Source organism: Peromyscus californicus, unplaced genomic scaffold, assembly GCF_007827085.1.
Source record: "Peromyscus californicus insignis strain IS unplaced genomic scaffold, ASM782708v3 Scaffold_2__1_contigs__length_46816999, whole genome shotgun sequence".
NCBI lineage: Eukaryota > Metazoa > Chordata > Mammalia > Rodentia > Cricetidae > Peromyscus > Peromyscus californicus.
Window position 1 is genome coordinate 157642 of NW_026294540.1, and position 13406 is coordinate 171047.

Genomic DNA, 13406 nt, shown 5'->3' on the forward strand with positions numbered 1-13406 from the left:
TTGATTCCAATACTGCAAACAAAATAAGTCAACTGTAGTATTATAATACAAACATATGGCCCAAAAAACTGAATAATTTCCTCAGATAAGGAAACTAGGTAAGGAAAGGCCAGGGCAAAGACTAACTGCATTTATTTCCTTCTAGATGACTTTTCAAATTGTATACTTTTTTTTTCCTTTTCAGATGGGCTTTTGCTATGTAGCCCTGGCTAGCCTGGAACTTGCTATGTAGACCAGGCTGGCCTCAAACTCACAGAGATCCACCTACCTCTGCCTCCCCCACATGTGCTACTATGCCCAGCCTATTAATCCAACTTGTAAAAATAAAATAAAAATTGAGCCAGGTATGATGTTGCACACCTATAATCCCAGTTCTGGGGAAATGGAAACAGGTGAATCAGATCTTTAAGGTAATCCTCAGCTACATAATGAGTTTGACACTAATCAGGGCACCCAGAGAACATCTGAAAAACAATAATAGTAGTAGTAGTGGTACTTCATGTGTGTATATATAAATGTATCAGGAGAAAGAACATTTTAAAACTGCCAGTGCCATCTTAGAGTTATATTTCCAGGATTTTCCTTTGTGCATGGGGTCGTATTTTATTTGTTTAAACAAAAATGACATTTACAAAAATACTATACAACTGGTCCTCCCTCTTCCCTTTTCCTCTCCCACTTGTTACCTTTATGTGTTATGTATACATGCTCACATCCTGAGTGTGTCCCCTTTTTTTTCCTTTTAGGTCAGCAATTGTTCTTCTAAACTAGAGTTTAGGAACAAAGGAACATGTGACTTATTTGGGACCGTCTTAAAAATCGTCTTTATATAGCCAGGCATGGTGGCACATGCCTTGAATCCCAACTCTGTTCTAGGGCAGTCTGGTCTGTGAGTTCCTCGACAGCCAGGCTACATGCAGAGACCCTGTCTCAAAAAACAGCAGCAGCAACAAAAAAAAAGTCTTTATACATAAGTGGCTTTGTTTCCTCTGCTTTTGATGGACAACAGAAACCTGAGGATCTTCTGTATCTTCAGATTAAGTGGTTGTGACTGGTTGGACTTGTCCTTTTGTCTTATAGATGGGGAGCTTGACTTAAACCTGCAGTTATTGATTGCAGACCAGCATGGAAATGCGCAAACCTCACGTGAGGATGTCAGAGTTGCCTCTGTGAAGCCAGACAAGATGGAGGAGACACTAACCTGCATCATCTGTCAAGACCTTCTGCATGACTGTGTGAGGTGTGCTGTTTCATATGCCTAGGGTTGATTCGGTAGCACTGACTCCTTTGACAAGTTGGGGAATGACCATAAATAAAACAGACTTTGATCCTCTTTTTGCCCTGGAATCTACTCAGGTTTCCATTTTCCTTTTACTTGTGCTGTCAACAAGGAGAAATTCTCAAACCTGGAGACCAGGGCCATAGAATCAATGAGATATGATCAATCTTGGTTTTGTCTAACACAGGCCATGAGTAACCCAGAAAACCTGGTCTTTGCCTTGTAGGAGGATCATGTGAAGTATACTGAATTTTAAACATTTCCTGACTAAAGACATAATACTTAGAATGAAGTTCCCAGGATTATCTTTGGGAGAAACTTCCCTTGGCTTTTGTTTGGGAGCTTGGGAGGTGGATCCTGATCCTACCCAACCAAGTCCCCAAACACTTGGTGTCTCTGTTGCTTGTTTTCCTGAAGTTATGATCTGTTCTTTGTTCCCCCGAAAACAGGGATATAGCTCTGATTTTTTTTTTTAATCTTATAGCACTGAGCTTAAGTAGTTATAGGTTAGATGATAGAGTTCTCCTCAGTTGGCTCATTGCATCGTTGTTGGGTAGGTCTGCTGCAGATTTTGTCTGAGTGTCATAGTAGCCGATCTTTGGAATATTTTGTCAGGAAATTTGTTCTTTGTTCCTTCATATTCTGCCAGTTTGCAGCCTTGTATGCACACATTTTGTGCAGCTTGCTACTCTGGCTGGATGGAGCGTTCATCTTTGTGCCCTACCTGCCGATGTCCAGTGGAGCGGATCTGTAAAAACCACATCCTGAACAACCTTGTGGAAGCATACCTTATTCAGCACCCAGGTCAGCCTCACTGACTTTCCCTTCTAGGGCCTGGGGCTGCGAGCTCTGCTCTGAGTAGTCTAGATTCTCTCTCTAGTCCTGTTTCCCTTGCCAGTGAATTTTGCTGTGCCCTTTTTAATCTAGATAAGAGTCGCAGTGAAGAAGATCTGAGAAGTATGGATGCAAGGAATAGAATCACTCAAGATATGCTGCAACCCAAAGTCAGGAGGTCTTTCTCTGATGAAGAGGGGAGTTCAGAGGACCTGCTGGAGCTGTCAGATGTTGATAGTGAATCCTCAGACATCAGGTTAGACATGTGCCTGGGAATAAGAAGTACATCAATATTGCGCTTAACTGTATTGTGGGGTGTACAGCTATAGGACTTCAGTAAGTCAGTTTCCTTTATGTTTTTAGCTTGTTTCCTCAAATTGGAGTATGGCCAGAGTGGATGGACTCTGAGCAACAATGAATAGGTTAAGAACCTCAGGTAGCCTTGATGGTCTTTTTTAATTAATTAATTTGTTTATTTATATATTTATTTTGAGACAGGGCCTTTCTATGTAGCTTTTGCTGTCCTGGAACTTACTATGTAGACCAGACTGGCCTTGACCTCACAGTGGTCCACCTGCCTTAGCCTCCTGAGTGCCACCATGCTCAGCTTGGTTGTCTCTATATATAGCCCTGGCTGTCCTGGACTTAACAGCGTTATCCAGGCTGTCCTTGAACTCACAGACATGCCTGCTTCTGCCTCTTAAGCAGTGGAATTAAAGGCATGCACCACCATTCCCAGCTTCCTCAATGGGTTGTGAACCCCACCTCCTCATGAATACTGATTCACTGGCTATAGCAGAAAAGTGTTATGTGTTGTTTTCCCCTCATAAGCACATCTAATTCTTGTAATTAGAGACTGTAAATCCTTGGCTGTAAATGGTAGTGTTATAATTTCTTAGAGTAGTATTAGGAAAGGCATAATCCCCAGGCTGAAAGGACACAGCCCTTTGAGACCCAATTTTACCTGCCGATACATTGGTTTCAGGTGTACGTTTTGGGCCAAGGCTATACTATTTAAAAAAAAAAAAAAGTAAATAACCTCCCCTGGATTACGGAGTGAGTTCACAGCTAGCCTGAGAAACTTAGACTCTTATCTCAAAATAAAAATATTAAAAAAGTTCTGGAAGTGTAGCTCAGTGATGGAATGTTTGCCTAGCATGTGAGAATTGACCATGAGGTCAATCTATCATACTACGAAAAGAAAAAAAATCCCCCAAACCAAACAAATTTGGATGTGGCTGCTGACACCTGTAATTCTAGCTCACTAGGACCCTCTTGCCTCAGTCTTAACAGTGCTGGGATTATAGCTGTGCTCTGATTTTAACATATTGTATTGAGTGAGCTAGCAATACTTTCAGTATTGTTTTTTCTCATGAGCATCTCCTTAAGAGACAACTCTTATGGGTTTTCTTGGCCTTGGAGCTTATGAGCCGATGTCCTACTGAGTGGGAACTAAGTGGTCCAGAGTAGAGTGCGCTGAAGCATGGGGTGTGGGGGATTGAACAAGAAAGTAGCTGAACACAGAGTAGCTATCATGTGGTGGATGCTATCCTGTTCCAGGTGGTTATGGGTAATGTCCTCCCAGTGGTGGGAGCTGGGCAGAGAGGAGGGGTCAGCTGCTTTCAACACACAGACTGAAGTGTTGCTGCAGGTGAGTAGAGGTAGAGCAGAGGCCTTGAAGAGTAGAAGCCCAACAGCTGGAGCTGAGAGTCGATGATAATGTAACAATGATGTCTACCTGTTCCTTTGTGACTTCAGTTCTGCTTGTTCTTCTCACAGTCAGCCATATATTGTATGCAGACAGTGTCCTGAATACAGAAGGCAAGCAGTGCAGTCTCTTCCTTGCCCAGTCCCAGAAAGCGAGCTAGGAGCTACACAGGCCCTTGGTGGGGAAGCACCATCAACATCTACCAGCTTGCCAGCAGGTAAGATAGTGTTATCTAACTCTGAGCTTTTCCTTCCATTGTGTTACATCCTTGTGATTCTTGTTCTAGTTTCCTATGGTGCGATTCCTCTATGAAGTCTCTCCTGTCTTCTAGTCCTCTGTTTCAGCAATCCTCTTGCCTCTCATAGCCTCATAACCAGTATTGGTAAGAAATCAGGAGAGCCAGGCATGATAATGCATACCTTTAAATCCCAGCACTCGGGAGGCAGAGGCAGGCAGATCTCTGTGAGTTCAAGGCCAGCCTGGTCTACAAAGTGAATTCCAGGACAGCCAGTGCTACACAGAGAAACCCTGTCTTGAAAAACCAAAAACCAAAAAAAAAAGGGGGGGAGACTGGCAGAGACAGGAGGATCTCGGTGAGTTCAAGGCTAGCCTCATCTGTCTCAAAAAAGAGAAAGAAATTAGGTGAATATCTGTTTATTTGAGGGTCTCCCCTTTTGGACACACCTGGTAATTAACAGTCCTGGTTTTAACTTTTGGTCTCACTTCAACTTACTGCTTCAGGCGTTTGCCAAAGCCAAAATGATCACTCTGTGTCTGTCACCCAAACGAGAGACTGGCTTCTTTCCAGCAGCGTGTACTAAATTCCCATAGTCTGTTTTGTCTCTCCGTAGAGTTTCCCTCTAAACAATCTCCCATTAGCTGTATTTCCAACACATAGGTCCCTGGATGCGTTAAGAAAAGCAAGAGAGGGGCTGAGACACAGCTCAGTGATAGAGGGCATGCTTAGCATTCGCAAGGCATTTGGTTCCACCCCAACTTAAAGGAAAACAAAGAAGATGAGGGAAAGAGAAAAGGAGAGCTGTCCACTTGCATGGGGCATGAAGTTCTTATCTCTGAGGGTTGAAGCCTAGCAACTAGAACTGGCTGCAGGTAGCATAACAGTATCCCCTGCCTGGGGTTGGCCACTCTAGTTCTAGCTCTGCCTGTTCTTACTACAGTGGGCACTGTGATCATTGCCAAATTAAAGGTAGCCTTAGGAGCCCCAGCCCTTTATCTGGTATTTAGCCTGAGTATGTTAGAAGGCCACTAACCTAGGGTTGTAATTAAGAGCCACATTCTTGGCTACCCTACTAGAACACTGTTCCAGTTCTCTGAGTCACTACTACTTCTACTACTACTTCTACTACTACTACTACTACTACTACTACTACTACTACTACTACTACTTCTTCTTCTTCTTCTTCTTCTTCTTCTTCTTCTTCTTCTTCTTCTTCTTCTTCTTCTTCTTCTTCTTCTTCTTCTTCCATTTATTTTGTGTGCATTTGTGTGAAGGTGTCAGACAGACAGTTGTGAGCTGCCATGTAGGTGCTGGGAATTGAACCCAGGTCCTCTGGAAGAGCAGCCAGTGCTCTTAACCACTCTGCCATCTCTCCATCCCTTGAGTCACTTCTAGAACCCATAATTGGGGCAGCAAAGCAGTGCTCAGCAACCAGAGGTAGATATTTGACCACTACCCAGAATGGACTTTTTGGTCTTTTTTTTTTTTTTTTTTTTGGTTTTTCGAGACAGGGTTTCTCTGTGTAGCTTTGCGCCTTTCCTGGAACTCGCTTTGGAGACCAGGCTGGCCTCGAACTCACAGAGATCCGCCTGGCTCTGCCTCCCGAGTGCTGGGATTAAAGGCGTGCGCCACCACCGCCCGGCCCGACTTTTTGGTCTTTTGAAGTAGAGTCTCAATTTATAACTCAGCCTGGCCTAAAACTCAGTACATATCTCAGGCTAGCTTTGAACTTGTGATCTTCCTGCCTCAGATTCTCAATAACTAGCACTATAGGTGTATATCCTCATGCCTGACTTGAACTCCCTTAGTCCAATTACTTAAAAAAAATTATTTATGTATATATGAATGAATGTGTACATGTATATGGGTATTTTTGGTGCTGGGGATTAAGTCTAAGACTTCTCAAACGCTAGACAAGTACTCACTGAGCTATAGCCATTGAATTCCCTTATTTCAAATGGCAGAATATCATTTGGCCACTTAGGAAGTAGTTTGAAGTCCTCCCAGATCCTGTCCCTCCTCCTATGTATTTCATAGTTGCCTCTCTAAATGTAATTTTTTTGTCTGGTGTCTAGATATATTCTGACCTAAATATGTGTGTGCTTCAGCAGCCCAGGATTATATGTGCCCTCTTCAAGGAAGCCATGCCATATGTACCTGTTGCTTCCAGCCTATGCCTGACCGGAGAGCTGAACGTGAGCAGGATTCCAGTGTTGCCCCTCAGCAGTGTGAGTATGTTAGTCTCCCTGAGGTGCCCCCTCCAACAGGAGGACATTCTTGTGCATCCTTCATGGCTTGATTTTTCAAATAAAATTGACTTTATGTGGACTATGAAACAAAGATACAATTTTTTTCCATCTGCATATAATAATTTGATCCCACATGAGCAAACTGAACACTCTATTTTTTCCTACCAGTTGATAAACACTGCCTTGTGGAGACCACATTTCCTTATGTAGGTGGTCCTCCTTCTGGGATATGAATCTATATCCATTCTCATATCAGTACTATATTCGTTATATAATGTATTACTTAAAATCTAATAGATGAAATATCTTGTTTTTAATTTACATTTCTTACCATTAAAACTGGTCTTTGAAAAGAGAGATAGCTAAGTGGTGGAACACTTGCTTAGCATGTATAAGCTCCTGGGTTTCATTCTCAGCATTGCAACACGTCAAAAAACAAATGGAACTCTTCATTTATTTAATGGCTGTTTGAATATATTTTTGTTCATGTTCATGGTGTTCATGTCTATTGCCTTTTTAAAATATTCCTCAGCTTCAGAGTTCCTTGGTCATTTTTGCTGTTAAATGAAGAAAAGCATAAACTCATATGGCCACATCAACAAGTCTCTGCAGTGCCTGAGCCAATCTTCTGGATATCAAGGGCACAATGTATGATACAGTACAAGCTCTCCACTGCTGAGATGGAGTGTGTTTTGTGTGCTTGGAGACTGCTCTGGGGAGGTGGTCCTCGTAGCCTAGACTTGGTGCAGTACAGAAGAGGATACAGTAGCACAATAGCGGTATGCATTCTGGGATAGGCAGCTAACGAGCTCCAGGCATACCAGGGTGACCCCTAGGCATGTTGAGAAGAATCCATAGAAGAGTCCTGAGAATGCTGACATCTGAGAAATACAGATCAGCAAGTGGCAGCCAAGGTTAGGTTCTTAAAATTTTGCTAAGAGGGCAGTCTTTACTTTGGACTAAATGTATAGAGAAATGCTTTATAGATAAAGGCATTTACAAAGTGATTATACCCTTAAAAAGATGTAATTATTCAATCCTGTAAGAACTTCAGCTAGGGTTTATTTAGTAGCATATTCTATGAAATTGTATTGTGGCAAGTATTAAACATTAAAAAAACCTTTGAAGTGTGAATCTAATTAGTCTTATTAAATAAAAACTTAGAGTCAGATATTAGGGTGAAAGCTGAAAGATCAGAGAAGCAACCACTAGAGACTTCTTACCTCTACAAATCCTCAGACTGAAATGGGGGGATCCTGTCTCTACAAATCCTCAGACTGAATGGCTGTCAGGTCCTGTCTCCACCTCCCAAGTGCTGGGATCAAAAGTATGCACTACCGCCACCACTGGCTCTGTTTCTTTTTTAGACTGGTTCAAGGGTGGCCTTGAACTCCTGATCTTCCTGCTTCTCCCAAGTGCTGGGATTAAAGGTGTGTGCCACTGTCTGGCCTCTATAGTTAACTAGTGGCTCGCTTCACCCTCTGACCTCCAGGCAAGCTTTATTTGTTAGAATACAAAAAAAATATCATACAACAAACCCTTTCCACAAGAGAGTGCAAGATAACAATATGAAAACATTATTCATGGTAGGTAGAAAAGCTATCTGCAGACATGAATGTGCAGCTACTTGAAGTGTGTCACATATTCAGACTGGGGAACAATGAACCAGGACTGTTGGGGTGCTGGGGTCAGAGACCAAGCTGTTTTTTGTTTCTTTTTCTTTTTCTTTTTTTTTTTCTTGAGACAGGATTTCTCTGTGTAGTTTTGGTGCCTGTCCTGGATCTCGCTCTGTAGACCAGGCCAGCGTCGAACTCCCAGAGATCTGCCTGCTTCTGCCTCCCAAGTGCTGGGAATAAAGGCCTGTGCCACTGCCACCCAGCAGACCAAGCTGTTTTTAAGATCACTGGTTTTAAATTAACTTAATTATAACAACTCTGTCACCTTTCATTTTAGATGTTATCTGGGGTGTTGTCTCTGCTCCCTAGTTCCCTGAGAACACCTCAGAAAGACTATCTTCAAAGAGAGTTGAGCTCTTGAGTCTAGGTCCCAATTGACCAACTGTCCTCTGTCCACAGGTGCAGTGTGCCTACAACCCTTCTGCCATTTGTATTGGGGCTGCACCCGGACTGGCTGTTTTGGCTGCTTGGCTCCATTCTGTGGTAATGTCAGCTCTTTAGCCTAGTTGCTTTGACTTTATTATGTTCTCTTGATTACTTGGGGTAGGTGGTATTGAATTGTGACCTGCTGTGTTCAGAAAAAAATGAGGCTACCGTGAGCCATCAAGTGATTGATTACCTGCCTTTTTCTGCTACACTACAAAGTTTTGTCACTTTAGAAGTCTAAAACCCATGTTGCTTCAAGTGCAAGCAGTAATAAAACGAAAAATAGCAGTTACTATACAGAAGAAATTGTTTATTCACATAAAAACACTATTTCTGTAATTCTAGCCCCCCCCCCCCCCCCCCCGAGACTTAGGCAGGAGGATCACAAATTCAAGGGTAGCTGGGTGTGGTGCTGCATGCTGCATTAAGGCATGTGCTAACACTGCCTGCTCCACTAGGAATCATTTTATTGCTATGTTCATGTAGGAGAATATTCTCTTCTAGTGCCCATGGCCTAACTAGGACAGGTTCTTGGCTCCATTAACAATGTTGGGTAGGTGTTCCATTTCATGGAGAAGGCCTTAAAGCTAATTTAAAAAGTGGTTGGTTAGCCAGGTGGTGGTGGTGCACGCTTTAATCCCAGCACTCAGGAGGCAGAGCCAGGCAGATCTCTGTGAGTTCAAGGCCAGCCTGGTCTACAGAGTTAGATCCAGGACAGGCACCAAAACTATACAGAAAAACCCTGTCTCGAAACCGCCCCCCCCCAAAAAAAATGTGGTTGGTTACTTCTATTACATTTGTGCTGCTATTGCACCAGTGGGTATATCTCACAGACAGGTCACTAATACAGCACACAGGGTTCATAGCTGGGTGAGACTGGTGATTACTTTTTTCCTCTGGTAGCATGTATAATAAATACCTTTTGAACACTTTGAATGCTAGTTAATAGGGGTGAAGCATCTAGCAGAGTACCAGCTTGATTTTTCCATGTTTGGTGACATAAATATGTGATGACTTCAGCAGTAGGGTCTTACCTCAGGTCATGGAGGGTTACCAATAGTATTGGCAATAGCCTGTAATGTCTAGGGGTAGTCTATGGGACTCTAGCCAATGACTGAAAAAGATGTAACCCATTCCTGGAACTGGACTCCCGTATTATATTCCATCATCCTTATTTTGAGACAGGATCTTTCAGTGAACCTAATGTTCACTAATTGGCTATACTGGTTGGGCCAGCAATGTAACAGGAATTTCTAAATGGTCTTTTAATAAAAAACCTGGAGCCTGGTAGTGGTGTAAATGCTGAAAGATCAGAGAGACAAAGGAACAAGTCACAGCCACTACCTCTTACCTCACCAACTCCTCAGTCTGAAAAAGCCTTTAGTTCCTGTCTCCTCATGCCTCCTCATATGCCTTTCTCTGCCCAGCCATCACTTCCTGGGATTAAAGGCGTGTGCCACCACAGCCTGGCTCTGTTTTCTCTCCTAGACTGAGTCATTCTCATGTAGTCCTGGGTGGCTTTGAACTCGCAGAGATCCAGACGGATCTCTGCCTCCTGAGTGCTAGGATTAAAGGTATGTGCCACCACTGCCTGGCCTCTATGTTTAATCTAGTGGCTGGCTCTGTTCTCTGATCTTCAGGCAAATTTTATTAAGGTACACAATATATCACCACACAGCAATCTCCAGGAATCCACTTGTCTCTTTCCTCCACCAATACTATTATTATAGACATGCTCTGCTACACTTGGCTTTCTTTATTCCTTTTTTTTAAATAGTCATATTGGGGATTGAAACTCAGTTCTGCATACTTATGTGATAGGCATTTTACTGACTGAGGCATTTCCTAAGCTTGTCGCTATTTACAGTCTATAATGGAAAGAGATTTGGTTATCCTGTCAGGCAAACAATACTTGGATACTACATCATCCTTATAAAAAAGATAACATTCCTCCTTCCTCTGGCAGAGCTCAACTTGGGGGACAAGTGCTTGGATGGAGTGCTGAACAATAACAACTATGAGTCGGACATCCTGAAGGTATCAGCTCCACACTTGCCTTGGGGTTCCAGTGAAAACCATGAAGCTTTCCTATAATTTTTATGGTTTCTGTTAGGACACATTTTCTCTTTAGCATTTCTTGCAGACATGTACTCCCATAACTGGCAGCACACATTGTATATATATATATATATATTAGGTTTTTCCCTGTATTCTAAAATGAGGTAATTCCTGTTTGCTGATTATGCTGTCAAACTATATGAATTGGTTAATACATCTTACAAAGAGGGTATCTCAATTCTGGCTCCTCTTTCTGAACATTTTCTTTCCCAAGTTTGAGGAAGCTAGCTTAGCTCTTAGAATTGTAACATGTTCAATTCTGCCTTTTTATGTTGAGAACTTTGCCTCCCTTTGAGAACATTCATTTACCTGCACACATCACCAGACTTACTTAACTGAGCACCACTACACTCTACTTTTAGGTACATGAAAACCTTTTTGTAACAGCCTTGAACACTGTCTAAATAGAGAAATCAAAGGCCTGGCATTCAGCTGTACTTGTCACCCTTAGGTGATAGGTGAGTGGGTGAGGGTGAGTGTAAAAAGGAGAAATTCAACAATACTCAGAGATTAAAAGGAAAAAATTCTCATTAGAGTGTGCTACTGAAACCTCTATCTTCTATTCAAGGAGATTTGGCTTCTACCAGCAGCATTCCATAGCTTACATAGGGCAGGCAGTATCTAAGTGGTTATTGGTGATTGTCATTCCTCAAGGGCATATGTCTGCTTTTTCAGAAAACAAGGGAAGGGGGCTCTAGTAAGCAGTTTACAAAAGCAGAAGTCAGTAGTTTAGTGGTTTAATTTTAACTATGTTAGAAGCAAAACTATGATTTAAAGTTGTTTTCTTATTCCTCTGTCCCTTTTAATAGTATTTAATGTTAACGCTTGCTACTTTCCTTTTCCCCTTCAGTGTCTTATCCGTTGTTGTGCTTTGAATGTGTGGAATTTTCTGAGAGAATAGTGATTCTTATTCAGGTCCAGAGGCTAAAGAGCCTCTCGACAAAGAACTTGTAAGACCTATGAGAGGACTGACTCTAGTTTATCCACTGGCTCTGTGCAAATGCCACTCAAGGGCAGCTGTGCTCTGGCTTCATCCACCTTCAGAGTCCTTTTATGAAGTGTCCTCTTATTCGTTTAGTGATTCTCCTTCTAAACTGGAATTTCTTTTCATACTTCTTCCCATCACAGAATTACCTGGCAACCAGGGGTCTGACATGGAAAAATATGTTGGCAGAGAGTCTCCTAGCTCTACAGCGGGGTGTATTTCTACTGTCTGGTAAGCATTGTTTAGCCAGCCCTGCCCTCCAGAACGGGCATTAATTTTGTTGTTGTTGTTTTGTTTTTTTGTTTTTTTTTTTTTTTTTTCAAGACAGTGTTTCTCTGCGTAGTTTTGGTGCCTGTCCTGGATCTCGCTCTGTAGACCAGGCTATCCTTGAACTCACAGAGATCTGCTTGCCTCTGCCTCCCAAGTACTGGGATTAAAGGCGTGTGGCACCACCGCTCAGCCATGGGCATTAATATTTAAGGGTGGCTTTGTCTCCTGTAAAGTGATAAGAACGTGGTAGGCCATACTTGGTGATGTTATGTCTGCTTTCTACATTTAGGACTTTGATTCTCACTCTTCCTAGGAAGAGAAAGGTCTAGACACTTTTGTTTTATTTTGGCAGAGTCTCATTATGTAGCCTAGGCTGGCCCTGAACTCCTTAACCTCCTATCTTCCTCCTTAGTGCTGGGATGACAGACAGGAGCCGCCACTTCTGCTTAATCACTTTTGAGATTTGAAAAGCTTTGCTTGAACCTGTAGCACATGTTCCAGCACCTTTCTCCCTATCAGGGAAGGGTGGAACATGGCTTAGGGAGTCTCCACCACTTTGTCACTTGATTTGTCATCACTCAGTTGGGGGACAGATTGGAAGAGTGTGTTGTGCTTTCTTCCAGAGGACTACACAGTGTGGAAAGCTATAGAAATCGTAACAATTTTTTTTTCTAATATTTAACTGTTTATTAAGGAAAATGTGAGCAGTTTTCTTTAACTCCCTTGGGTTGTTTCTTCCTGGTGATTGTGTTCTGGTGTGTCTTACCTGTTGTTGCAGTTCATCTAACTTCTATGAATACTCTTGATTTCTTAATATTATAATGAGAGCAGCTCATACAGAAAATATGAGTGACTTTCTGCTCTTCCGGAGGACACAGACAAATCTCTACTGGCCTGCATGGATATTCACTCTAGCACAAGTATAAATAAAATAAATACTTAAAAAAAAAAAAAAGGATGGACATGGTGGTATACTCCTTTAATCCCAGCACTCAAGGGACAGAAGCAGGAAGATTTCTGTGAATTTGAGGTCAGCCCAGTCTGCATAGCCAGGGCTTTGTTGAGAGACCCTGTCTCAAAAGACCAAAAAAGATGCCGGGTGGTGGTGGTGGTGGTGTTGCACACCTTTAATCCCAGCACTTGGGAGGCAGAGGTAGGCGGGTCTCTGTGAGTTCAAGGCCAGCCTGGTCTACAAAGTGAGTGCCAGGACAACCAGAGCTATAACATAGAGAAACCCTGTCTTGAAAAACAAAAAAACAAACAAACAAACAAACAAAAGACCAAAAAAGGAAATACAAATGCTTTTGGTGAAGAACAAGGGATAAAGTAAAACTCACTTGAAATCCCACACCTAAACTACTAGCAGGAGTAGCCTGCTTACCTAGCATGTGTGATGTCCTGGTTTGTCTCCAGCATTGGAAAAGCATAAACAAATAAAGAATAAAAAATACTGGGAATAGTTTTTTCATGCCCATCCATCCAGTCTCTTTGAAGAGGCCCCATTTGTGGGTTACATTACAGATGGTACCCTATTAGTGTCCTGTTTGCACTCAGCATGTATCACACACTCCCTTCTGCCAAGAAATGTCCAGGCATTGTTTTTAGGTAGTGGGAACTGGCATA

At 42.4% G+C, this 13406-nt stretch overlaps 1 protein-coding gene across 2 annotated transcripts in view; it reads left to right on the plus strand.

The window, feature by feature from the left end:
- The window catches only part of Chfr (checkpoint with forkhead and ring finger domains), a 33713-nt gene that overhangs the window by 12128 nt on the left and 8179 nt on the right, over positions 1-13406 (plus strand). Inside the window, exons 8-15 of one of the 2 annotated variants that reach the window (XM_052754843.1) lie at positions 1081-1240; positions 1929-2083; positions 2207-2369; positions 3893-4038; positions 6168-6287; positions 8384-8467; positions 10377-10447; positions 11657-11744. In XM_052754843.1, the coding sequence (XP_052610803.1) occupies positions 1081-1240; positions 1929-2083; positions 2207-2369; positions 3893-4038; positions 6168-6287; positions 8384-8467; positions 10377-10447; positions 11657-11744 (987 nt within the window). The remainder of the gene's footprint in view (positions 1-1080; positions 1241-1928; positions 2084-2206; positions 2370-3892; positions 4039-6167; positions 6288-8383; positions 8468-10376; positions 10448-11656; positions 11745-13406) is intronic. The other variant, XM_052754844.1, reaches the window with a different exon arrangement.